General features: G+C 35.8%; 1 protein-coding gene across 3 annotated transcripts in view; it reads left to right on the top strand.

The window, feature by feature from the left end:
• The window catches only part of MED24 (mediator complex subunit 24), a 124,264-nt gene that overhangs the window by 46,744 nt on the left and 53,622 nt on the right, over nt 1–23,898 (top strand). For 2 of the 3 annotated variants that reach the window (XM_081739859.1, XM_081739860.1), the window contains exons 5-10: nt 49–283; nt 4,526–4,628; nt 13,712–13,877; nt 17,249–17,402; nt 18,871–19,069; nt 23,162–23,300. In XM_081739859.1, the coding sequence (XP_081595985.1) occupies nt 49–283; nt 4,526–4,628; nt 13,712–13,877; nt 17,249–17,402; nt 18,871–19,069; nt 23,162–23,300 (996 nt within the window). The remainder of the gene's footprint in view (nt 1–48; nt 284–4,525; nt 4,629–13,711; nt 13,878–17,248; nt 17,403–18,870; nt 19,070–23,161; nt 23,301–23,898) is intronic. The other variant, XM_081739861.1, reaches the window with a different exon arrangement.

Here is a 23,898-nt window from a genome sequence, read left to right as displayed (position 1 = left end):
ATATATATGTACGCATGTGTTTTTAATTGCAATTTTTTCTTATTGTAGAATAGAATAACATGCCGTGGAAAGCCAGATGAAGGGTTGCTTCTTGCAGCCTCAGTATTATCTGTTGTGCACTGGCTCTTGACGTGCATTTTACATGCTCTGAATAAATTGGCTGAATTGAAGACCAGTCCGGAACATGAAATCATTCTTGAGAAACCTGTTACCATTTTAAATGAAATGTTAAAAAGTGACTTTATGGTTGCGATGTTATATCTAGCGAAGCAAGATGACCAAGGTATGTAGTTTACAATGTAGAATATAATTTCTCTTATCAGTATGCATAAAATAATAGAATAATTTTTGTAGTGATTGATCTTTAAAGTAGCTTGAATATCTAATACTGTTAGTTGCTGTATGGATAAACCAAGCCATCTCAGTTTTATCAGGAATTATAATCTGTAAATCAGTCATTGAAAAAGTCAGTTATCTCAAAGGGGTTAAAATATGTGTAGTATTATTGTCAGCATTTTCCGTATCTTTTCAGTTGCCCTCCTTGTTTTGACATATGCTCTGTTTTATACCATGAATCCTTAGTGTTAGCTCCTTTCTTTTAAAATTGTTTATTTAAATTGACTAAACTATCTATTTTTTCTTTCTGCCTTCTGGAAGGGCGTTATAGGCTAATGAATTTAGTACTTTTTTTTTTCAACGTGAGGGACTTTCCGAAAGTAAGTTTCGTTATTTGTTTTGAACGAGAAGATGGTACACCAGGTGAAACAAACAATAGCCACACATACCCGTTCAAAGACGGAAGGAGCGTCAGCGGAGGTAGAATAACGCATGCGCAGAGCGCCGAAGAAGAGAAAGTAGCAGCAGACCAGCTCGCCTTGCCCGAAATTTTTCGAGTAAATCACGATGGTAGACAGAGACGTGTGCTGACCACATGGTTGTCAGTGGACATGCGTGTTGATATCCGTTATGAATGGGCATGTGGGACTAGTGTGTCCGTCATCCATAAACGCCTACAGCCGTGTATGGTGAAGAGGTCATGTCTCGACAAATGAAATGAAATGAAATCTTTGAGTTTTACGTCTCGCAGATATGCCAGTTAGGCTAAAGGAGACGGTGATGATGAAAAATGAGGTTGGTCGCTGGTGTTGCATGCTCAGTGAAGGAAGGCAGAGTATGGAGGATGAAGGTCGAAGTAAGCGTTCCTCCGCATCCACGAACGAAAACAACATACACAGGACGTCACTTCCAAAACAATGCTGAGGAGGAACAGGCTATGCAATAATTCTTTGCATCGCAGGCAAGTGGTTTCTTGAAACAGATTGCACGCTACAACAGATATCTGAATGTCGGTGGCGACTATGTCGAAAAATAGTGCAAGGTTTATAGTTTATTATGCCATGATGCATTTGTACTTGGCAATAAAGTTTCCGTGTGAAGAAAAATGACAAAACTTACTTTCGGAATGTCCCTTGTATTTCTTTATGCTCTGATGACGATCTGGATATACGTACTTGAAAGTATGTTGGATAACTATTTTGATTTACATATACTTAAGTTGAGATATCTTCATTTTAAAATACTACTTGTTTTGTTCAGCCTTCGGTCCACTATACACTATAGGCTAAAATCATGTTGAATTTAAGAGTTCTATACTCGCTGCGGCCTTATCCTGACAGCCGAGATACGCAGCTTCAATTCGGGCGACTCCGCGTAGGTTACATAGTTCTTCACGTTACACGCAAAAAACATTACTTAGGGATCAATTCAAAGAGCTAACTGCGTGTAAGTATATAAAAATGTCAATACAGGAACAATATTTAAAATAAAAAGTACTGGATTTATTAGTAACGGGTTATGAAAATGACATCACGATTCAGAATCGGAAAGAGAGAAGGAAAGAAAGGAATGAAAATCCGGCAGCTAAGGCGCGAGTCTCTTGCAAGTGTTGCAAGATTATAAACTTGAAAAATCCTATATCAAAACAGAAGACCAGTAAAACTAGTTAATTGATCAATGTTAGAAATCGTCCGCAATGGATAGGAAATGGCTTAATATTTTTATATATAAATTAAATAGAGTAGCTACCCCGTAAGAAACTTGTTTGCTTTCTGGTAAATGAAACAAAAGAAAGAACGGGACTCACGTGCAACTTCTGCAATTTTTGTGCAGATGGTAATACTGCTCTGCCAAATATCGTCTGCGCGCGTGCGTTAGTGTGGATACGTGGGTGTAGTGAAACTGAAGCTATGCAGAGTGTTGAGCGCGAAATTGAAAACATGAATGAATCCGAATTATCATCTTTTCAGTATTATCGCAAACACGAGGAAGTGAAACCTCTTCCAAGTCAAGCAAAGTACATTGTCATCAGTGTGTATGCTCGACTAAGAGAAAAATATGCAGACAAAACTGTTGAAGAAATTGTTGATATGACTGTTGCCGGGTCGCTGCTGCTTTACTCATTGCCAACGTAGAGTTGCAATGCTTTGAGGGGAAAAAAAATCGTATTTTAAATTTATTGTGTGTGTGTGGGGGGGGAGGGCTGCTCGTGTGTTTCTGTTTATGATTGACCTTTTCCAGATAGACATATAAAGATAACTTCATTTCTTATCCTTTCTTACCTTAATCAATCGAAAAGAATAAGCAAAGTAGTGTTCATACTCTCGGTTTTTAATTGTGAGAATTGCAAATACATCTTGTCGTGTCTTCCTGAATTATTAAAAACAAATAGACCAAGAAACATATTTTTCGTTAGCGGCAGGAAAAGGACGAGAAATCACCGCTCCGCGCACATCAGTTGAAACCCAGAGCAGCGCCAGTTCAAACAACTGTCGATTTAGAACGAAACCAAAACACACATACAAAGGCTACCCTGTGAAAAGGTTCGCGCGCCAACATGTACTAATGCGCTTGTGATCCTGCTCTCAAGTCAACATTGCATTTGGTATAATTGTTTACATTTAGCAAATTTATTATTATTACTATTATTATTTTACTTTGCTTACTAACATGCGGTTACGCAAATATTAACGCTCAAATATGAATACAGTTATAGACCTTGTTCTAATAATAAGACAGCAAAGCACGTTCATGTTCAGTATCAGCACGGTCTATTTTAAAATAGTTAAATTGAAGTAATACAATTTAACTTGCTGTTAAATAATCAGAATATGTTACTTTAGAAGTACACAAATATTAATGCTCAATAATGTATATATGGTTACAGCTCTTGTAGTATTTTGAATAAACAATACAGTTTTTACCTTGCGATTACATCATCACAATAGTTCTATATCAGGAAGTTACCTGCACGCTAGCGATATCTATTAGTGTGAGAGGCGAGGAAACGATATCACAGGCAGCGATATCTATTTGCGTGGCTGTTTATTCTTAGGAATTAGCTTTTATAAATAGAATAAAACTAAGTAACAGTATGGCTAGAAAAACCTTGATTCAGTGTTATAGAAATAAGCGGATTCTTTGGACCTAGTATGTGTCAATTCAGCTCCGTTCCGTCAGCATTATTGTTAACCGCCTTCTTCAGATCTGTTTCATATCACTTCACAGATGTGATACCTCATATCAAATTGACATTATTCTTACACTCAAACAGTTGGATAAACGCATCCAATTTTACTGGCTCTTGAGCGCATGCTTCGTCATTGTAATGTTCGTATTCTAAGTTGATATTGAAAAGAAGAGCTTGGTACAACTTCTCTCTGATTCAAACCATTACGAATTCTGAAAGTCCGGATTTCTTCGTATTATATATTCTGGTTTTGGCTGTTTTACTACAATATACCTTCATAACCTTTTATATACGTATATATACTACTGTAAGGGGACACCGTAGTATACTCACTATATACTCACTGTTGACTATATACTCACGTCCGTGTGGTCCCCAGTTCGATTTCCTGCCGGTGCTTCCAAATTTTCGGCGTCCACCCAGCGCCGTGAGACAAACTTGGGAGTCACGTGAATAGCCACTAGGCTTGGGAAGAACATTAGAACTAGAAAGCTGCTGATACGCCAGTTAGAGACAGGGCGACACAGCGCGCTGACCATGTGTTCATCACTAAGAGACAGGGCGACGCAGCGCGCTGATCATGTGTTCGTCACTAGAGTAGACGTAGTACAGCCGATCATTAACAGATGGCGTTGGAGCTGCTCAGGCCCACAAAGGGCTGTTACGCCGAGGTGGTTTGGTTTGGTACATACACAATTTTCGAATTCTTTTTCGAGCGATGAAAACTTCGTGCTCATAAGCACATATTCTCTTTTCGCAATAGTGGTATGCATAGTTTCGGCTTCGATTTCCCTTTTGATACTTGTCTTGAATGCAAACCCGGATAGTAGTTTGGATCCATATTAGATTTTTTTTTTAACTTCTGACGCTGAGCCGTATTCAGTAATAGTCTTTAAGGTAATATTTTCTTTACATAGTAGTGCACTACCACCTGAAAATTTAATTTTGTAATTGTTTAATTATTTTCGAATCATTTACTTTATTCTTTCTCTCATATAGAACTGTTTCTTGAAGTGATTAAGAAATGCAAAGAGGTCGAAGAGTCCCTCCTGAGCCAAGGATCATCCTTTAAACCAAGCGTATCTTTAGAGGATACTTTGAGGTAAGTTGAGAAATGAATGAGCTTAACAAAGCAAAGAATAGAGTTTAAGTTACGAAAGAAAGACAGAAATAGTACGAGTTGTAACAAACTTTATTCCTGGAACATAGCTCTTAAAAACGAACGTTCGGAACTAAACATACGGGATGTACAAAGAAAATATTGTTTTTAAAGCTGTATAATATAACTGAATTTCGGCGTACAATAATAAATCACACATGAAATAAAAGAGTAATATCTTTCCCCCTTATAAGTGTTTAATATGAGTACATTTTGTCACTTGCACACGTCCAACAATAGGCGAGTTCTTTCCATAGTTTAATAATCAGCAAGTCTGGAGTAAGTAGTCCCCTTGTTTATATTTGTGCTGGTTTAGATCGTGTTTCCTGTTAAGGAAGCAAGCGTGGTACTCTTTTTCTCCGAATATTCGTGGGCTGCGGTGCCTCAGTGGTAGAGTGTTCACGTGTATCGGTTCCTTGGTTTGATCCCAGCTCGCGCCAAGTGAACATTGTGGTGGACAAATATCGTATGGTGGGTTTTCTCGGGGTTCTTCCGTTTCCTCCCACTTTCTTCATTCCACTATCTAATTCCTTTCTCATCATTACCGTCTCCTTTAGCCTAGCCGGCATAATCGTGGGACGTAAAACTTAAAGATTTCATTTTTTAAAAAACATTCATGATTTTCTTTATCACATTTATCGGTGTGTCTGTGGTCCTTAAGCTCATCCTTTAATTATGGAAACTGTCAGAAGTCAGGTGGATAAGCTTGGTAATCGATTATTTTAGGAAGAAAATTTCACACGATAAGTGTACTTTGGTGCTCTCATTCATTTTTATGCCAAGCTCATATGCAAATCTCTGTTGAATTCATAACAGCCAAATAACAAAGGGAGCCCTATTATCATGAGGTTTAAACATTCATTATTAAAACATGCAAGTACGATTACTTAACGTGATTCCAACCAAAACACTACAAAGTAGCAATTTCCACTTGATTTGATATGGATTCATTGTCCAAGAATAGGTTCCATGTACGTCCTTTTCTCTGTTCTAACCGCAGGTGGTAAAAATATGTCACTTTCAATTTCTTTGTTAATCGCAATAGAAGAGAAACAGTAAAAGGCAGCGACAAAGGATATTTTGATACGAATTCAGCATCTCAAGAATCTATGTGCCTTTACTCATTAGTAAAACCAGAAGTACGTAGTTAAAATCAACTGCAGCTTCCAGTTTCAGTATTGATCCTCGTAGAACAAAAACAATAAATAGTGAGAAACGGTTCAAATTATAGGTTCCATATCCGTCCTTGTCTTGCTATTCTAATCGGTAGTGCTATAAGTCCATCATTTCCGGTTTCAGTGTTAATCGCAATAGAGTAATAATTAATAAGTAGCGAGAAACTTTTTTTTTATATATGAATTTAGTTTTACAAGAATAGTTTCATGTATCGCCGTAGGTGTTAATATTGGGTTCTTATAGGGCAAAAACTACGAGACATAGCGAGAAGTTTATATTATCCATATAATGAAAACGAAACTGATAAATCCATCATTTCTGGTTAGAATATTGGACTCATAGAATTTGGAAGTCTGCTGTTGTTTCAGAAGGTGAAACTATACTGAAGACTACTTGTCACATTTAGTAAAATACTAGCTGAAATGTCCTCCTTCTCATGGAGTTGGGGGTTGTTGAATAGGTTTATGGAAAGTGTGTGAACCTCTGTCCTCCTCAGAATGTGAATTTCAATGAAAGTGTAATGGTAAAAATCCATAGTATCATCACTCCTCCTCATTCCACATGCCAATAAGTTCAAACTTGGACTTAAACGGCATAGAGAATGTCACTATTCATCTCAGCGACTTTGAATACTATGAATTGGACACTAATATCGGTTGTTTTCTATTATTTGACATGCAACCTTTCCCATCCCCACCCCATGTCGATGAGGGAATGAATGTGAATTCAACGGCATCGGGAAAGTGCATTATTCATTTCAGCGATCCCGAAAACTGTTGATTGGGTACTAATATCAATCGTTTTCGATTATTTTTACATGTTGCCCTATTCCATCTTCCTCCACCTCCCATACTGATAGTCTAAGCGGTTAACATACGCGCCTTTGGCGTAGAAGACCCGGGTTCGATTCCCGGCGGGAGCTCAAGTGGTTCGGATCCCACGTTAAACTGTAAGTCCATGTCTCATATAGCCTTGCTGCTAAAAAGGACGCTAAACTAAAATCAAACTCATACTGATGGAAGTGAATTTGGACATAAACGGCATCGGGAGGTTTACTATTCAACAACCCCGAACACTATGGATTACACACTAATATCTGTCGTTTTTGATTATTTTTACATGTCACCCCTTCCCACTTTTGCCCCGGTGCCGGTAATGTGATAAAATCATAAGGCATGTACCGAATTAAATCTGCCATTTTTAAATTGATGTAGTACCTTTATTACGCATTGTACAAGTTTCTGTTTTACATTTATTGAGAGCAAGTACATTGACTTAAAGTATGCTCAAAAAAACAATGCAAAGAGTTCATGGATTGTATTCATGGCGCAGCTTCTTGCGGATTCCCTTCATGAGGATTTCGACAGACACTTTCTTGATCGTCCTGGCAGCAGCAATCCACTTTCGCTGAAACTCCTGAATGGTTTCCGTAGCCTCACCTGTCTTCCTCAAAACGCTTTTCACTCGCGCCCAATAACGCTCGATAGGCCGGCACTGCGGGACGTTAGGTAGTTTTGTGTCTTTTTTGACAAATTCGATTGCTATTCTTCATGAACTCTATCGTCGCTTTGGCGTAGTGGGCTGGGGCGAGATCAGGCCTAAATATAGTGGGGACATCATGCTTTCGAATTAGTGGCAGCAGTTGCTTCTGTAAGCGCTCTTGGACACAGACCTGTGCGTTCACCGTACCCTTCGTGACAAAAACTGAACTCCTTTCCCCGCACTCGCAGATCGCCTGTCACACAAGATATTTCTCGTCGAATTTCCCCACTGTGACCGTTATTTCAGATCGTGGGAGATGCTATCCAGGTGAGACAGTATGGAATTGTTGGTCAGGAAGCGCTGAAAAGTCGGCCTTGACGTAGGTTTCGTCGTCAATGATGATGTGGCGATTTTCGGTCCGAGGTAGTCATAGAGTTTGCGATCACGTGATGTGATGACGGTGATGTGATTTTCTGAAACTTGGCACCTTCTGTTTTTTGTATGTTCTCATACCTTCGCGTTGTTTCGATCTTTGCATCATGCTGACGCTTGTGTTGCACTTCCTGGAAACATCCCTGACTGAAGCACTAGGATTCTTCATGGCAGTCACGGTCCTTTTGTGAAGTCGAGGGTCACGTGGGCCGTAAGGATTTCGATTGTATGGTTGTCGTTCGATCGACTGAGTTGCAATGTACTGTGTCAGTATGTACTGTTTGGACAGTTCTGCGCGAAATTTTTAGGTCCTTCGCAATCAAACTCCACGGGCGACAAGGACTTTGGAGCCATTTGTCGACGACTCGTTGACGGCGATGTCTTTCATTCATTGCTGTATCTGTACCCTGCAACATAAAACAATGAAAAGTATATCAATTTCTAAGTTAATGTACGTGCTATTAATACATGTAAAACATAAACTTACAATGCGTCATAAAGGTACTACATCATTTTAAAAATGGCAGATTTAATTCGGTATATGCCTTAAGTTAGGCCATGGTTCACATATGTACCAAAAATCATCAAATTCGGTACAGTAGTCTGGAGAAGTTGGCCATCCATTTTTATTTATATATATAAAAAATGCTCCCTTGATCTTCCCTTAAAACGGAATTTTCAAAAAATCTCGGATATGTTGAGTTATTTTTAATGAGGGTTTATATCAGCAAGTTTCATCTTTCCATGAGATACTGTATTTTTGGCATACATTTTAAACCCCTCCTAAGAATACGGGAAAGCTACTTTCGGGAAAACTAATGTAATAGAAACTAAAGTTAGATCAAGGTACATTCATATACCAAAAATCATAAAAATCGGTTCAACCGTGTAGGAGGAGTTAGCCATGAAACACTTTAACATTTCATTTTTATGTATATAGATTAAAAAACTGAAAATTGCATTCAATTGCATACAGCATCAACTGGAGATATAATGATATTAACGGATATACAATAATTACTGTTAAGACATAAACTAAGAACTGTATATACTAATTGCTCACCCATTGGTATAAACAATAACCTATGTCTGTATCCGGTGACGAATAATCAGGAAATTCGTGACCGCGTACAGAGGTAGGTTATTGTTCATACCTATATATATCCTATTCTTACGTGTATGAATTCGACATGTATCCTATTGCCTTCGTCAGCAAATGATTAAGCTTATATTTAATGTTAGGTTTCCCATTTTGAGTAATCATCGCGTAAACAGGGTGTCTACTGACCTGGAAAACCTTGAAAACCTGGAATTAGCCTGGAATTTACTTTTGGACGTGGAAAACCTGGAAATAGCCTGGAATTGGACGAGGAACCTGGAAGTTTTAAAATTGTTTTTAAAATATTGTTTTTGGGATTGGTATGGAATACGTATATTTTTGTAAAATGCAAGGAAGTTATATACTTCCAGGTTCTGGCATACAAGCCAGAAGCTTTCTCTGTAGTTGCTGCTTATTTGCATAGTATGAATCAAGCTTATTTGCTGCTTTGTGAAGACATTGGTTTATATGTTTCTGTAGCAAGAGTAGTAGACAGGTTTGGAACAAACATTCCGCTTATACTCCTGTGCCGAAGCTTTCTAACAGGAGTCCAAGCCCGCGGATGTCGCAGTGAACACCATTCCCGGTGTCCGAAAGATATCACCGGAAAAAAGTAAAATTGCCCACATCTTAACGAAATCACTTTTTGTATTTAGGTTAATATTTTACTAGTCTTGCAATAAATCCTGTTACACACTAACAATTAACATTTTATTTCTCAGCCATTAAAATGGGAAAAAGTAAAACTAAATTCCAGGACTCGTGGAAAGGCCAGTGGAAATGGGTTATTAGGTCCAACGATCCATTTAAAGCATGCTGTAAACTCTGCAGAACTGATTTTGACATTCCAAATATGGGAGCTGGATCATTGAAATCTCATGACAAAGGAAAGAAACATCAAATAGCTGTTAAAGCTCTTAATGCACAATGTTCGATCGTAAAGATCTCAAGCAATGTTAACAAGGAGCCTTCCTGTACAAGAAATTCTACAGCGTCTTCCAGTTCAGTGACTGGCACATCATCTACTCCAGTTGTTCAGGAGAATAATGAAAGCCCAGCAAAAACTAGTGGTGTAATAAAGAGTTATCTTATCAAAGATCAAGTGATGAAAGCAGAAATAATCTGGACATTACACAAAGTTACAAGTCATGCATCGGCCAGAAGCCAAGAGAGTGCAACGGATTTGTTTCCTTTAATGTTTTCTGAGTGTGAAGTCGCTAAGCAGTTACACAAAGACAAAATAGGTTATGTCATCACTTTTGGATTGGGTCCATATTTCCAACAGACGTTACTTCGTGAACTACAAAATTGTGAATTTTTTGCACTATCGTTCGACGAAAGCCTAAACACTATCTCACAGAAAAATCAAATGGACTTAGTAGTTCGTTTCTGGCACAGTGACGAAAATAAAGTTTTAACACGTTATTTAACAACATTATTACTCGGACATGCTACTGCCCAGGATTTGTTAAGTGCATTTATAGATACTTTCAAGGACAAGGGTCTCAATTTTTGTAAGTTACTTCAGGTTTCTCTTGATGTCCCCAACGTTAATTTGAAATTTCTAAGTGATTTGAAGACCTATCTGAGTGAAGAAAACGGTGAAGGTCCACAGCTTTTGGAGACAGGAACATGCTCTTTACATATTGTTAATGGGGCTTTTAAGACTGTGATACCAAAGCTGGTTGGAATGTGACAGTTTTTGAGAGCGTTGTACTATTTATTCAAGGACTTCCCTTCAAGAAGAGTAGATTTCATGGCAGCATCCGGAACAGCAGTTTTCCCTCTTAAATTTTATTCTATTAGGTGGGTGGAGAATTCTAAAGTTATCAACCGTGCCATAACTGTGATTCTTGCCTTAAAAGTTTGTTCATATAGTGAAAACAAAACCTCCTGAAACATCAAACTTCTCTAAAGTAAAAGCCCATATCTCTGATGTACTGTTGCCTGCTAGATTAGGGTTCCTTCAGTCCGTATCTGTAGAACTAGAAGAATTCCTCACTAAGTACCAGACAGACAGTCCATTACTACCATTTCTATGGAATGAAAGAATGCAGAAGATTTTTGCAAGAACTGTGTAAAAAACTTATGCTAAAATGTCATTTAAAATACAGTGTAACAAGAGCCACAAATTGCTTGTCGCCAGAAACTATGACCAACAAATCCCTTCGTGAATCACGTATCACACTCGCACTGGAGACACTTGTCGAGAAGGAGCAAATAACACCTGTAAATGCTGATATGGTGAAACGGGAATATTTAAAATTTTGTTCAGACCAAGACACAGCACTAAAACTGTCAAATTTCAGTTACAAAAATGACAGATTAGACGATTTTATACATGATCTGTTAAGTAAAGAAGGTGTCTCCAATGCGTTTAAAATATTCATGCATAAGATATCTGTACTTTTCCATAGCAACGCAGCAGTGGAAAGGAGTTTCTCTATTAACAAAGAGTGCATTGTTGAAAATCTCCAAGAGGAGTGCTTGATTGCCCAGAAAAGTGTGTTGGATGCTGTGCGTGTTGCTGGTGCCATACGTAATATGACTATCACAAAGAGTATGATCCAGTATATGAGGAATGCATCAAGCAGAAGAAATGAATATCTGAAAGACCGCGGTGAAAAAGAAGACTCGAGAAAAGAAAGATTTTAAGAAGAAAATAAGAGTTGGAATTAAAGAAGAAAATAATACTAACTGACGCCGAAGCAGAAGTAGATGCGTTGGAAGAACAGGCGAAGAAGTTAAAAGAGATGTTGAACTCTAGAAGTTAAATGTCAAAAACTGTTCACTGTAAAAGTTGTTTTCTATATTTGTTGATATAATGTGCGTGGTTCCATAACATTTTTACTTTTTAAACTTTCATGTTACAATACATTTTTAAATAAAATATAACTGATGGCCAGTCCCCATCTAAGAAGAATGCGCAGTAACGTTTAACAATATAAACTATTTTGCGTTAAGAATTTGTATTATATATGATAATTTTCTTTTTACTTCTAAACTAATACTAGTTTGACAAAAATGACGGGAAAATAGCTTACTCACCGCTAAGACCTAAAATACTTAGCATAAAATACCACAATAGTACTTTAAAGTGGAGTGCTTGTAGTAAAAAACTCTTGTAGTATTTTATCCCATAACTTAGAGCGGTGAGTAAGCTTTTTTCCCGCCATTTTTGTCAATGTTCATCAACTCACGTGCTACTACTATAATATTAGTTTATTTGAAGTAATGTTTTTGACGGAAATTTAGTATTATACAGGGTGAACTTGAACTAAACCGATAAACTTCGGGAGGTGATTCCCGAGCCCGAAACAAGAAAAAAAATTCTTTTCTCCACGATACATAGTTTTGGAGCTACAAGGTGCAGAAAGTGTGGAAAAATGAACTTCGAGGCCTATATTTCCAAACCTATTCAACTTAGAGAGTGCAGCTTAATATCTCTTTAAGGAAGTCTCATCTGTTCCGATTTCCTTTTGTGAGATTTTAAGCAGCACTCTCTACTTCGGATAATTTTGGAAATATAGGCGTCGGATGTTCATTTTTCCACACTTTCGGCACCTTTTAGCTCGGAAACTATGCACCCAGGAGAAGAGTTAAGAGAATTTTCTTTTCTTGTTTGGGTGCCGAGAATCATTTATCGAAGTTCGTCGGTTTAATTAAGGTTCACCCCTGTATAGTATTCCTACATTAGGATATTTAAAGCTACTGCACATTTTTCTTAACCGGCCTTCTGGTAGGGGATATTTTAATTAAACATTTTCTTATGTAAAATGTTTTGAGAACCTACATTCCAGTCAGTTTTTCTTCTTTTCATCTTGTCACTTAAAGAAACTATCACTTGCCAGATGCATTCTCTAATTATAACCAGTTTTTGTTAAGAACTATATAAAATTGCATTAACTTATACGTGTTACAATAAATGTCTTTGTACTGAATAGACCTGGAAAAAAAGGAAAAATAAACCTTGAAAACCTTGATAAAACCTGGAATTTGAAAATTAACATTTAGTAGACACCCTGGTAAATCATTTTTGTAGATGAACGTTAAAAATGAAGTTTCATTAATAAGTGTTAAGGTTCCACAATACACAAGCAGCTTTCAGTTTGCTTTACTCTCTCTCTCTCTCTCTCTCTCTCTCTCTCTCTCTCTCTATATATATATATATATATATATATATATTATTGCTATAATTGAGTAATGTTTTTCTAAATTACTACATGTTAAATGCCTTTTTTTAAAATAAAAAGATCCAATGTATTTCAATCAATAATTTTCTTGTAGGCTTTATATCTGGAGAACTACATATAGTGTAACTAAACCCAAACTATCAGTTAACTCAGTATGATGTGCTTATTCCGTACAAAATACGAAAACTCGTTTAGGGTCCATTCAAAAATTTGTGGCCCCTAATCCAAAAACTAATTATTGGCCAAGGTCAGAGTCTTTTGATCGATATTTGGTTTTCCTAAAATTCTTGTTGATAAATAAGATTACAATAGTGCATATTTATAGTGCAAGAGATCAGGTTAAAAATATATATCTTCATGCCAGATCGTATAGAAAAGGACAGTTTTCATTAGCAACCTTTCCGATTTCAGTTAACTTACGATAGTAAATTAGATATATATCTATAAATATTATAAATCAAATGCATTTAACTGCAGATATGATAAATATTGATCAATAAGTAAATAATTTTAAAACTTGTAAATGAAGATTTACAAAGATACAACTTGTAAAGGTCAGAGTTATCAATCATTATATGTAATCGAACACTTAAAACGCAGTGTTAGTTACAAAGTTCACCAGTTAATGAAATTTTGTATTTCAGGAAATTATATCACCTTGATCCTGATCAACAAACTGATGAAAAAGCTGACTTGGCCGAGCCGGTTACATACTGCTTACAACCGTTGTTGGCAGTTGAAGTTCTGTTAAATCCTAGTTCGGACACTCAGGTTTTCGTAAGCGAAATGCTTATGGTTCAGAGGTTGAAGGTAAGAAATAGAGGCACCAGTGATTTATTTATTTATTTCTGTAACACTTGATTCTTACTGTAGGTGAAAATACATTAAATGAATGACCAGTAGTTTTGTTATTTCGGGTGTTAACAAAAGTGCAAAGTTACACTTTCGGTTTCAAACAATATAACTACTAAAGAAACTATTTCATATTTATTGTTGTGCGGACTAGTTGTTCCCCGCAACTTTCGGCTTGCTCTACACTAAGTTTAAAAGCAACCTTAATCAAAAGTATTCGTTTACATTTATTTATTTATTTATTTATTTATTTATTTATTTATTTATTTATTTATTTATTTATTTATTTTGTTTGTTTGTTTGTTTGTTTGTTTGTTTGTTTGTTTGTTTGTTTGTTTGTTTGTTTGTTTGTTTGTTTGTTTGTTTGTTTGTTTCGTTTGTCCACCAACTAACTTAGGGTTACACAAATATCAATGTTCAGATCTAAATATTACAGCCTATGGCGTTAGCTTCAATTGTTGTTTGTCCTTTTGGGAAATAAGCCATTATTGTGACAGTATTTTGGGTTCCTGGAAGGTTCGAAACCATAGACGAAGGTAACGGGTTCAATCTTTGTCTTTGGATCTAGTGATGGGTTCAATGTCTGTATGTGTTAATTTGGAAACAAGGCTTCCTTATGACAATATTAGGTTTAATTTCCGCATGGCTCAAGTTCGGAAGCTACAACAAGGTATAAATCATTTCTCAAACAAAGAAAACATGCATGAAATACCAAGTACGGTCAGTAGGGTGCCGTCAGGACCTATCGGGAACTATACGTAAAAAGACACTCGAATTGTATCGTTGCTTCTAATGTAACTCAATAATACTCATGTTTTTGAATTGTGTGAGCAGCCGTCAACAAACATAAAATAAAACGTAATAACTTAAAAATTATCATGCATGCTTATTTTAACTTTACTTTGCAAGTAATTTTGTAAAGGATACATTATTTCTGTAGTTGAATTATTTAATATGCAATACATGGATTTCATTTCACATAAGGTTACAGTACAATGATTTTTACATTAATAAACTTTATTGATATTTATATATTCATTGAATATATATATATATATATATATATATATATATATATATATATATATATATATATATATATATATATGGCCCCAGAAATAAAAGTCACGAGGTGACCAATTATCTACTGTCCCTTTTATTCACTGCTGGATGTCTTCGTAATAGTTCTTGGAAATTAGCATTAAAAATTCCCAAACACATATTCCCAAAATTCCTTCCAAAAACATACTTTGATGACGATGTCATTGTATTTCTGTGTTCAGCAATTATTGACTTGATTTATCACTACATTTATGTAATTGTAATGATTATAATCATAACTATGTACACTCTTTTTGCTGGAGCTACTGTAGAAAAATTGCATTGTGAACTTCATCAAATGCACTCAGGAGTCCAACTGTTGTCCTGTTCCCGCTTCCAACCCGGCTGTGATGCGGTCTACATTGGTGGAGCATAGAGCAGAAAGGATCACAAAAAATATAATTTATTATTTTCACCCAAGGAAAAATTAATAATGTAACCTCAATCACTTTTAATATCACCAATGATATAATTAGTCATTTAGTATCAATAATTGAGATAATTGAAGGTTCCACGAAAAGAAAATTCCCAGTTTAGCTAACAACATGGTCTGAATAACTGAATCATTAATGTAATTGATAAATTTAGCTATGATTTCACCAGCTGAAAGACGTTGGTAAGATTTTTTTCTTTCTTTCGTACTTTATCACCAAATAAGAAGTGAAGGGGTCACAATTGAGTTTTCGTCAACCCATATGGGCTGAATGGATGAGCAGCGACTTCACGAATGGATGGTATATGACTGATTAGTGAGTAGATTGAGTAATGTACTGGTTAAATCACCGAAATGATAGGCCTGAGATCCTGGTTCCATTCTCTGTTCAGTTGTGTATTTTCCAGGGTTGGCAAAAACCATGGTTTTTATTGAAAAACCAAAAAAACAGGTTTTTTTGGTTTAAATAATTTGCTCTATGTATTTATATCACATATCGATAGAAATGAGTTTGTTTCGTCTTGGTGTTATTATGCAACAACCGGGTTATGCTAGAAGAGGCCACATACGCTTACAGTGGAATCCAAACCGCTTCTCGGCTTACATCCAAGAGAAATTGTCCTCCATTTAAACTCGAAACCGGGACTAATTGGCCACAAATGCGATACGTTTGCCGACTCACTCACGAAGGACTCCTGATAAAAATACATTGACTGATCTTTACATATTTGTTAGTATAATCGTCAATAGTCATTAGGACAGAAGGACAAAGAGATAAACAATTACACAAGTGGAACCATTATACAGAATTACATATGGACAGTTTCAAAGTACTACAGAGTACAGAAGAACTAATTTTGTCCAAGTCAGTTCACTACGACTTTTATTAGTCCAAATTAAAGAAATATAACGACTTACTTTGCATATCAGTAAGAAAAGTGATTAAAGATACGAATTATTTGAGTCCACTTTGGCTCTGACCCATTTATACATAAATAGTTACCAAAGATTCTTGTTATTTCAATATCTGTCTCCAGTGGGTTTTGTATGACCCCCCTCCCCAAAAAAGTATAGCATTTCGATGTATTTTTTCAACAGTAAACATTATTTAAACGAAACAATATTTAGAATTTTCCTTTTGTTGCATAACAATAATAACAAACTATAAAAAAATCACAAAAGAAACATCCCTAAAGTTACATAAAAAAAGTTGCGTTTGTAATATAATCTCTTTGAGTAAAGAATGGGAAATTTATGTCTGAATATAGTACGAATAATATATGGGAGTGAAACGTGATAACCCACAAATATGTGTTCATCAAGATTTTACGAATAGTTACACTTTTACGAACATTTTTCATTTTTTGGTTTAAACCAGCCAACCCTGGTATTTTCTCTGTACTTTTTGAATGTAGTTGTGCACTTATAAGAGGAACTGACTTAAGAGAAGTCGGGACTCAATTTCCCCCGGATGCGACCATGATTGTGCAATACTGTAACTGTTACGTATTGTATTTATTGGATAATTGATAACAATTGCAGATTCAGGATATGATTTAAAAATAATTTATTCACTATTCATATTTAATATACTATATAGGACATTTTATATTCGTTATGTTCTAATAGTCCTTCAATAACACGTTAAGTAATGTTATCACTGCTACAGTTGACTAACAGGAATTTGAATTTTTTCCAGGTGAAATTTACATTATTTACATAACATTAAATATTGTTTAATTTATGAATATTACATGCTATGATCTGCATTTTCTTTCTTTTTTCTATAATGCAGGGTTACACTATGCCAAGATTATATTGTGAAGTGATGCGAGCATGCCTTATTAGCTTAAATGATGTCCTTGGAACTAGTGAGGAATCTCAGTGGGGAGCCTTTACTTTTCTGAAAATACCAGAGATTTTTAAGGACCTGCATAAAACAGTCCACGGTAAGTTTAGTGAAATGAATAGCATCTACATTTTAATATAGAGGGTTTCCTATAACTAATGATATGTGTAGTGAAGTGCCTGTGGCAGATAAGCTACATGCAGTAAGTTAGAAGTTAGTGTCTGCACGTATTATGCACGGCATGCAAGCAGCGTCACAAGACGTAAAGAACACGGAAATTAAGCGTACTGCAGTGGCATCCACAGTCAATTAGTCAGGCACGTTGTGTGATGTTCGGCATGAAAAAGAAAATAGTTTGTGAGCGAATACAAATCCATACTTCTAATGCAAAGGAAGTTAGAATTTTCACAAACAGGAGAATCACGTTACTTCGTATCTCGTGTGTATATGCTTAGTTATTAGTACGGTTAGGATTTCGATGCTTTTTCTCCGGTGAATAGAAATGTTGGTTATTACAGTATAATTTTATTTCATTAAAAATTGAGTTATTTAAATCAAATTTGATGTTGCATTTTTTTGCACTTTTTTTTCCCCAATGTTTGTATGTAAGTATGAGGTAAGATGATTGGACACATTATGGAATATGGAGGAGTCACTTCATTAGTTCTGGAGGGAATGGCAGAACGAAAAATATTTAAAGGAAGGCCGCGATTAATGTATTGGAACCGAATAATACCAGATTTAGGGAAGAAAGAGTGCAAGGAAATGAAAAGTCTAGTTCCAGATAGAAAGAGTGAAGAGCTTCGTCAAACCAATCGAAAGATTGCTGACCTGAGAAGAAGATATACTGATTGCCATTTCTTGCTTGAAGTTGAGCATCATGGAAACTTGCAATTGAAAATAGTATAAATTTTAAATGTATGAAATATTCACTAATTACCATTAGCTACAAAAGCATTAGGCACAAAATATTTATGCAATAAAAGAAAAATCGAACCGGTGGACTGCCAGGAACTCAAACGCTGTACACCAAATCTTTTTAAACTGGAATATCAACACTCGTTGAATTGCTTTTACAAATAATCAGCAGAAAGCGTGGCAGTACAGTTTTGAATAATAAAGCGCCGAAACACAAGAGAAGCTGGTCATGACGCTTATAGATCAATTGGAGATAAACGTCGTCTCACTCTGAAAATCAGGGCTTGAATCCTTACCAGTCCAGCAAATATATACTGTTTCCACCATAGTGTATATTTTTGTCTGCTTTGTCAAATGCTTTTTGAGCTTAGAACTTCCTTCCGTCTTTATTACTCTTTTCATGGTACTTGTAATTGCGTTAAAGTTGCTAACATATTTCAGCTTTGACGCAGGCTTGGTGGTATAGTTGTGACATTCAATCATTAGTTGCTGTTTGAGATGCGGCTAAGGCATCCATGAAGACGTATCTTTAAAGTCAGTAAAGTTCTCGATCCGTAGTAGTGTTCAAGGTAATTTATAGTAAGAATTTGTGTCTGATACGTAATTCATTTGGTGTTGTTGTTTTTATATATAATTACCTGTTTTTATAGGTGAAACCCAAACTTCGTCGGAGAGTCCAGAATATTCGCAGGAAATAGTCGATTCCTTTGATTTGTTGCTACAGTATACACCTCTCCTTGATATTATCGATGCAAAATGTAGTTGTAGCTGCATAGAATGTCTGTTGAATGAATTGAAGAAAGTGAATTTGGTAACGGAGAAAAATGTTGAATTCTACACAAAGCAGAGGTACGTTTTTTTCTTTCTTTTTTTAAATGTATGTGTATATACACTATGTAGATGTGATCAAAAGTAATAGGACACCCACCTAAAATTGGAGTCGAAGTTCGCTTATTGGTTCATCTCATGTAGTAGCATCTCAATACGGGGTTGGCGCCCACCCTTTGCCTCCAATCTTGCTGTCATACTTCCTGTCAGATGGCAAAAGTTTTTTTTTTTTTTTTTTTCTGGAGAATATGTTAAGTCTGGCTCAAATAAGAGCTTTAAGTAGACCAGTCTATTACCGGTACAATGTTGTGAAACCACTTCCCCACAGACCGTGCAGTGTGAACGGTTGCTCTGCTAAGTTGCTCAAGTTGCCAATGCTCATCTCCGAACTGGTATTCGATGGTAGGCAGGAAGTAAGCAGCTTGAATGTACTTGTAAACCTCGTGACATTGTTCAGAAGAAACAGGACTATACTCTATCCTCACCTCAAAACTCCACTGCTCAGTGGTAGTGTGTTCACCTCTAGTGCATGGGGTCCCTGGTTTGATCCCGGCTCGCGACAAGTGAGGTTTGTGGTGGACAAACACCGTCTGCTTGGGTTTTCTCGGGGTTCTCCCATTTTTCATTCCACCATTTCATTTATTTTTCATCATCACCGTCTCCTTTAGCCTAGCCAGCATAATCGTGGAACGTAAAACTCAGAATTCATTTTCAAAACTCCACTGTAAGCAGTGTTCATGCCGATTCTGTTCATCAGACCTTCTCCAAACACTCCTGTCGAAACATACCATTCCGTGATTCATCTCTCCAAACCACGTTTTCCAGTGTTCTGTGGTCCAGTAGTGTCGCTTCATACACATTGTAAGCTGGCGTAGCGTTTGTCGGTATCATGTGGCTTGTGGGCAACTGCTCGGACATGGGATCCAAGTCTTTCCACATATCTGACAGCTATGATATTACGAGTAGATTCTGATGCACTATGGAGTTCTTTGGTAAAATTGGCATAGATTTTAACACAGATAAAGTCTTGAGGCATATTTTTGTTAAGGCTATGTTAAAGTTAGTAACCACTAATTCATTTGTTTTTGTGAAGAAGGAAAGGTGGTGGCGATAGATGGTTACCCGTTTCTTAGAACTGCAGTCTTTGATGCCCAACATTCTCCGGAGGTCAAAATGTGAGGTCAACCCGGTTGCATTTGTGGACTTCTGTCAAGTTCCTATTTGAGTATAACATCGGAAACAGTTGGCCTGGATATGTTTAGGAATGCTGAAATCTCCGACATCCGTTTATTATACCTATGGCACCCAGTCACTTGATCACGTTGAAAGTCTACAGAATGGCCAATTCTGCTATCTCGTTAAGATTATAGATGCTATCCGTTTGTTTCACGAAGTAGGCGACATATCATCACATTTAGACGATTGGCAGGTTTGTTTCTAATGTCCTCTTTTGAATACCCAATTATACAAGGGTGGACTTAGTTTAATGTCAGATCCGAATCCCAGGTATTTCCACAACAAATCGAAAGTATCTCTTGCACCAAGCATGAAATACTTAACAACATACTGGATTCGATATTTTTGGACTCTTCATATACATATAACGTATCTACTGATCTGAAAAATCGTAGAAACCTGGAATTGACTGATAATATACTTTTGGCCTTGATGAACCTGATAAAAGTGTCTATTTAACCAGAATATTTATTTATTTATTTATTTTACGTTAGTTTTTTGTACACATGGACCTCTTGTATCTCGAAAGTTTTAAAATTATCACAAACTTGATTTAATAAAAGAAATAATTTTCGAAAAGAAGGAGTATCTCCTCATTTTTTCAAAAATTTCGCATTTACATAAAGTAAAGCACGTTTGTTTCAAGAAATTCTCCACGATTCAGAAATAAAATAAAAGAATAAAATAAATAAATCGGAAATTGGAGTACAAAACAATTGGTAACTTCTATTTTTATTCATTATTCAAGATTTAGTATAATAATTCCCATGTGCAGGTAAGATAGCTGTTAGGTGGAAAGTTGATATTCATGATTAAGTAGAAACATATGCCAATAATACGAAATAACCACTCCTATAAAAAATACTGTGCGCCTTACAAAACAGAGACGTTTCTTATTCTCATCTGTATAGTTGTCCGTTGAGCGTTTCATAAAACGTCGTTATTTCCAAGTTTAGTTCTTTCTAGGCCAATGTTCATTTTTTAAAATACAGTTTCTTTAATTTTGAAATACCTTGTGTATACAAAGTTGATTGATTGCGGTGTCAATGGGGACATCAGCGTCGAATACGTTTATGAGCCTCTCCTGCCGCTTTGGTCCTGTTGAACAGTATGTCAATAACAGCAGCTTTCATTTTCAAAATATTCAAAATAGTAGATTTTAGATAATTTGTAATTGTGGTATATCAAGAACTATTTGTACTGGAAACAAAATAAATAAATAAATAAAGCACCATTATTTTTCTAAATGTTACGTAGTTTTCTGTCTTGTAGATCAATATACATTATCTTTTCTAACGTTATAACTACTGATAATAATTTTAATTTTGGAATACCCTGTGCAGGCAGAATTTATTACACCATCTTGTGTCTTATCCTATGAAAACAGTTGTAGCTCTCGTTTTTGAGGTATTCAGGTTGGTAATTTTAAGTGACTTACCAAATTTATATCTGCAAAATTTTGCGATGTGATTTTGATTATGTCCCTTTTTACCTAGGATTTTTTGTCTTCGCCCTTTTGTTCGGGCGCTTCTGACACGGAGCTCGTTCTTCTAATTCTGTTTTCCTTCTTTAGATACATTATGTATTTTTTCGTGAATTCTGCCACCTTTTCCTTTCCTGTTACGCTTCCTACCAGCATCTTGCCTTATATTTGAAGTTAGCTTCTTCACCCTCATTCACATGTGATACGAAATTCTTTGTCCATTTTATCTGAACCCTCATGCTATGAAACTGCTTATAGCTTTCAGAGGAAGCTCTAGCATGTACCTTACATTCCGTATGGATTATTATTATTATATTTGGATTTGCCGTAATCAGGTTCTCTTTCTGACGTTAACCTCTTTAATGCAGAAGTACAGTGGCTTGTCCAAGCTACAAAGTTACTTCATTTTCATCCTTAAATTCAGATGAAAGTCAGACCCTCCCAGAAATCTTCACAGAGAGGTGAGAACAAGTGGATTAAATTGAAATTGGCTTCGTGGACCTATAGAAATACTTCAGTGTACAGCAATCAGTTTTGTCAACTTTTTGATTGTCGTTATAGCATAAAATTCATTTAGCTTCAACTTCTGTTTAGTAATATTTAATAAATTACCTGATTATACGCATAACGTAGCTCTGTATGAGTTGAAATACTGATTTACGTATGTTTTAAAGGCTAAACAGAAGGTTAGTGGTCTTGTTTGCTGATCAATTTGTTTACAGCAATTAGTAAATCTAATTCCCATTAAAAAAAAAAAAAAATCTTAATTTTTGTTAGCATATCTATAATTCGAACTTTTTCTCTCTTTTCGTTTAATGGTATCTAAGACCAGCAAAATATATGTTGATGTTCATAGATATTGATAATAACGTCATTTGGATATAACTTGAAGAAATCAACCAATTTCTTTTCCTGAAGTCTTTAAAATAGAAATTAACGAAAGTGAAATCTGTTCGTCTGTAGAGGAGCAAGAATATATTGGAAGAAGGTGTTTGCATGTTTATGTTTTTCATGCCAGTTTGAATCAAACTCATTCCAAATTTTTATCGTTCTTATCAAAAATACTTTTAAAAAAGGCTGACGTAAACGTAAATCACAGTTATTTTTTATGATATTTATATTATGATATAATTCAGTGTATGCTTCAAATAAGCTGTAGAATTTTTATCAGGATTGAGTGATGCTTAGACAGGCTAATAGCAATAGTATACGAAAATTATGCAATGTTTCGCTTACATATCAAAAACGATAATATAATTGTTGTAATTTCGTCTTCGATCGTGAATTATAGTCTTGTTAGACATATATATATGTAGTGAATTTGTTGTTAGTTTTAAAAGCATTATTAATTGTCTTCATAAACATTAATGCTAGCAAAATTATGATTTTAATAGGGTTGGTTTGACCGTTGGAATACAAAAGTCAGACCAAGCGGTATCCCAGACGGCACCAATACCAAATGTAATTATACGTGCAGAACCTACTTTGGTGCGAATACTGAAGACTTTGGACGCTGATTACGCTAAGGTACAGGTGAGTAGACTTAATTTAGAATATAGTTCTAAATTATCAGTAAAAATTTAGAAGTACGTACTTACTAAAGCTATATTCTAAATTCTTGTATACGATATATAATTTAGTTATAGGTAAAATTTCAGTCAATTTGGTGGGTTACCTCGCCTTTTAATATCTTAAACAATTCGTGAATTCACAAATAGAAGAAAAGAAATCTCATTCTGAAAAAAAAAAAGGTAGCATCCTAAATTTATTACATTATTGATTTGAAAATATAATTTCTAACACATCTATGAAACTGACTTTATCGTAATACCAGTGAAGGGGGGAAAAAACTTTTATACAATTACTTAAAATGCTGTATGCCGAATTTTGAAAACACACTATACGGAACACTCAAAATTGATAGGAACGAATTTGGGAGATGATATTACATCAAATGGAAGTCTCCCTCCATATAGAGGATTCTTGTAACGGATAGCTGGGTGGAATATAGTGTTGCCAACGTCTGATTTTGTACCAGACAGTTGGGTTTTATTGTCTGTTGTCCAGTATTTGGTTCATTAATGAGAGAACGCCTTTTGTCCGCTCCTCTTATTTACAAGAATTAAGCGTG

The sequence above is a fragment of the Thermobia domestica genome, chromosome 15, assembly GCF_964235325.1.
Source record: "Thermobia domestica chromosome 15, izTheDome1.hap1.1, whole genome shotgun sequence".
NCBI lineage: Eukaryota > Metazoa > Arthropoda > Insecta > Zygentoma > Lepismatidae > Thermobia > Thermobia domestica.
The sequence above is the reverse complement of the archived record's forward strand: the minus strand, read 5'-3'. Positions and strand labels throughout refer to the sequence as shown.